Here is a 4,599-nt window from a genome sequence, read left to right as displayed (position 1 = left end):
GCGAGGAAGTACTGAGAATTTGTTATGGGTTTTGATTGCAACTATTTTTAAAGCTTGCGACTAAGTTATATCGAATATTTGTAGACCTACTGCCGAGTTACACCTTGAGAGAGCATTTATAAACAATTGGTTTTGCATATCAGAGTTTTCAAAATGTTGCAAATCATTTATTTAATTTGTAATTTGTTGCCCCTTCAAAGTGTTAAACGAATGGCAATTCACATATCCTTCAATTTGAGTCTAAAGGCATTAATATGAACTGTATACAGTAAGCGAAGTTTTTAATAACATAAAGTTTGGAATTTTCAGAAAGCCTAATCAAGCAAATTGTTATTAACTCGTTTTTTTAGTTTCATCAATGCAATAAAGTAATGTCAATGTAGTGAAAATTATGAAACTAAATAAATTTACTACTTTTACAAAATGTTTTCGGGCCAGTCCGGGATTTGAACCCGGGACCTCTCGCACCCTAAGCGAGAATCATACCCCTAGACCAACTGGCCGCCGATGACAAAGCTCGACTAGTATCGTAATAAAAAGGTAATATGAACGCTTTGTATTCCTCCGCCAGAACACAGAATTTGATTCCAGCACCAATTGCAACAATATCTAGCCATTGAGTTATTGTTAGGTTTAGTTTGTGGTGCCAACATGGTTATATCCTGCTTTATATGAACTTCATTCCTACATACACTTGTAATACAATTTTGCATCGGTTTAGGCCACATTCTTTTCAGCATTCATTTGAACATTGGAATGTTATTAACGTTGTCTCTAAGCTAACATTAGTGCCAGAGGTCATCTAGTAAGGAACCTATGCAATGCCTTGTTTTCCTTACCATTTAAAATTTTTTAATTTTGTTGCTATGTTTAAATAAATCCATGACTAGTATCATAATGCTTTGCTTTTTTTGCAATTCTAGCTTACTATTCTTTTACCCGGCCTCAGGGTCTAAGGACTCTATTTTAACCTAGACCATTGATCCCAGCAAACAATGAATGCCTAAAATTTTGTATTATATTCTGTATGTTCTTGTACGTAATAATAGCATTATTAAACATATCTGAGGAAAATAAATGATGAAGATTTCACAAACAACTTACACATGTTATGCTTTTAGTGTATGCCAGTATGTTGCTTGTATGCGCCTAAAGTTCTAGGAGACCCACAATAGCTATAAGTTCTTTGTGTAACGTAATAACATTTGAAAAAAACTTCTTCTAAAACAGCAGTTATAAAATGTTATTAGTACCTGAACTTGCAGAAGAGAGGTGCAAACATTAATTTTAGCTGCTACCATGTTTAATGTATGCATATGAAATTACTGGCTCTTTTTGCCAAACATTAAAAACTTGCATGAACCTAGGTAGTCAACAGTGGTTCCAGTTGTATCTTCTCGTAACCTGTCATCACAATAAATGGGCTTAGGATGCAATGAGGTCAGAGAACGCAGTTTAGATGGAGGAGCTCATAGGTGTACACATTTTTGTGGCAGGCATACGCAACGATATAAATGGCTAATAGCCGAAACTGGGAAGAGCAGAGCGACCAAGATACTAATGCCTGCACATTACGCTCAGCCGATGCTTTGTCTTTCGTATCTAATCGTGACACAATGTAGCTAGTAGGAACTATATAGAGCACTTGTCAATACGCGGACGCGTTGCCTTATCACTACTCGACTAGTACTCCGCCATTGATAAACGCAAGCAAGCGGTATCTCAGAGCGAACTGATCGTGAAGTTTTCGTAATTTGTTGAATTTCTACCACAAACGGAGTACTTGGGTAATATTCTTGTTAACTAGTCAATATTAGACGTATATAGGTAGATGTATATTGCCTACTAAACTCTTCTAATGCTGTGAAGTTTGTTAAAATGGATGGAGAAATTCCGCCTGTCTCATCAAAGCGAGGAAGAAAAAGTCGATCCACAAAGACCAAACAATCAGCTGATCTCATCCAAGCTACTATAGATGCAACAGAACAAACTAGCAGTGTAGATGGTTCTGAACCTAGTCAATCTCGTGTGCCTTCGGTTGGGAGTGCCACAATCACAGATGATGATAGCATATCGACAGCTAGCAGCTCTTCAATAAAAACTAATGATAATTTGCTTATGCCACCACCTTCGCAGCCAGATAATCCGATATGCAGCGCTCAAGATACCGAGTCTAGAAAGGAGGCCCCTCAAGACCATGAGTTGATTGTAGATGGTTTCTCAATCTTTTGCTTCGGCTCAGAAGACGAAGTAGGGGTAAGTAAAACATACATTTAGGATCAAGATGATTACAAAAAATACCACTCTGTTATTACTATAGACACGACATTTCTGTGAACATACGTTATAGCTTCTTTTTTATAGTCCAAGAGTTTTATGCAGCAATTTGTTTGAAGCCAATAACAGTGTCAACCTTTGTAATGTTTCATGGTTGGCATACATAACCACAGCAATGGTGTGTAGATGGCAGGCTTCATAGAAATCAGTTGACAAAGACAGTGAGCCTATTGATTAGTTTTAGTGACTTGATATCAATCAAAATAAAACACTCAATTTAGCACTTCCCACAACAAGGGTACCCAACTTACGCCAATGTTAATGTAAGCCTACTGCATTTCAATCAACACCATAGCTGGTCAGGACACACTATCACTATCAGCATAATTGAGGGAATGTAACTGTGAACCCAAAGACACAAGTTTAGTAATTGTAATTACATTTGTGTTATTACCCTGCATACCTAAACACTATTTATGGTTTGACATTCTGTTTTCAGTGCCAGAGTATTTGAGCTGTATAGGTGTACAAATCTGTGTTGCAAGCTCTTAAAATTCTTCAACTCCCTGTCATGTGATTAAACAATTGTTTATAAAAGATAAGCTTTCTGCTTTTGTATTTTACATATGGGCAGACATGGCTTGAACGTACAGTAAACGAGTGGTGAGATGTTTCCTGTTGTGTAAGTGGTCCTTTTTGGTTGTTGCGACAGTTTTTTCTATTGTTCTGTCATGCTATCGGTCGTTTAGCTACTATTAATTTGTTGTTAAACTTGTCTTTATGTGGTTGTCAAGATACTCTTACAACTGAGCTGGTACTGAAGACATCGAGATTGTTGAAATGTACTGCTAGTTTTTATAAAGCTTGAGTACACAACTCCAAATTTTAACCACTACTGCCAAAGGTTGAATTCCACATTAGTGATTCTCTTAGATCATTTTACCTCGGCTTCTATGTATATTTGTCACTATAATAAGCATTCTCAATATACACCACCGCCAAATATTTTATACATTTTCAATGGCAGTTTACTGTCGTCATTTCCTGAGCTTATTTGTGCATATGGTAAAACATACTTCATAAACAGACTTCCTATTAGGATGGAACAGCTAAGGCTTAATGCTTACTCGTGGCATATTTAAATGAAATTATGTCGAGAGTTGTCTTCTTTTATTTTAATTTTGCCCACAGTGATTATGAAATCTCTGCAGTTACCTCTTTTATAAAGTAAGGAAAATATGTCGGCATCACTTCCACATGCTTTGGTTTATCTTAGTTGCTGTTGCATTTAATTTTGCAATAATCTGTGATATGCGACTCTGGTAAAACAAAACAACATGACAGTAACAACAAAATGAACAACATGACGCCTCTAGTCTCTGCTTGAATATAGTCATATTGTTATTGAATCGTTAGAGAGACGTTTCTTTAACAGCATATCTGTCTTGCCTAATTTAATGTACATTTCAAAAAGCTGCTATTAAAGTAGTCCCTAAGATTTTCTCACTGGTTGTTGGTTTGATTGTCTTACATGAGGAGCTAACTATTGTTCCTAAATTTTACTGCTAGTGTTTGGTTTGTTTCTACACTTGACTCGACGGCGTTCTTTTTTATCAATTTCACTCCTTTTTATGGTTCGTGATAACTATAATTTTACAAAAAGTTAACTCTTTCGTAACCGACTAACTTTCATGCCATCTACCTTAAAGGTTGTCTTGCAATAAAATTCACATTTCAGTTATTTGGTATCAAAAGATTCACCATGTCTTACTCTGTTGTGTTGTAGGTGCCAAATATGTGGAAATGTGATTACAAGCTCTTAAAAGCTCAAAAACGAAAAGCCGCCGTAGATTGGAATCTCTTTATTTCGATGACGTAGTCATGAAATTTGGTTATTGTCTTGTCACGTGATGCTCTCACGTGAATTGAAAGGCCAATAAAAAGCTCAATATAAAACTTATCGTAGCACTAGTTTATGACAAACACTTCGGGTTTTACCGAAGATCCCGTATCAAATATAGATGCTTGCTACTTCACAGTTTTGTTTTGGTTTGGTCTAATGCGCAAGTCGTAATCTGATCATGTGACCCAATACTTCGCAAATAATTTTTGCAGCACTTTTCGATTATCACAAGTGACCAACAGGCTCGTCATGGTTATCAGACAATGATATGTACTCCTTCAAGCTAAGGCTAAAAAATTAAACGAATTTTTACGGTAAGTTATAGGATATCACTGCTAAAAGTGACAGCATTACGATGACTATAAAACAGACGCGTAAGAACAATAGACATAGTTTTATTGAATGCGTGAAGTATATTT

The 4,599-nt window shown here is 36.2% G+C and overlaps 1 protein-coding gene and 1 non-coding gene across 3 annotated transcripts in view; one reads left to right on the top strand and one right to left on the bottom strand.

Annotated features, from left to right (window-relative positions):
- Positions 1-431: 431 nt before the first annotated feature.
- Trnap-agg (transfer RNA proline (anticodon AGG)) lies at positions 432-503 on the bottom strand. The gene has a single exon. It is a non-coding gene; the product is annotated as a tRNA-Pro (tRNA).
- Positions 504-1,727: 1,224 nt separating this feature from the next.
- LOC137405740 (uncharacterized) overlaps positions 1,728-4,599 on the top strand; it is a 44,401-nt gene continuing 41,529 nt past the window's right edge. For both annotated transcript variants that reach the window (XM_068092126.1, XM_068092117.1), the window contains exon 1: positions 1,728-2,256. In XM_068092126.1, the coding sequence (XP_067948227.1) occupies positions 1,879-2,256 (378 nt within the window). In that variant the 5' untranslated portion in view covers positions 1,728-1,878. The remainder of the gene's footprint in view (positions 2,257-4,599) is intronic.

The sequence above is a fragment of the Watersipora subatra genome, chromosome 1 (genome assembly GCF_963576615.1).
Source record: "Watersipora subatra chromosome 1, tzWatSuba1.1, whole genome shotgun sequence".
Taxonomy (NCBI): Eukaryota; Metazoa; Bryozoa; class Gymnolaemata; order Cheilostomatida; family Watersiporidae; genus Watersipora; species Watersipora subatra.
This window is presented reverse-complemented; position numbering and strand designations above follow the sequence as displayed.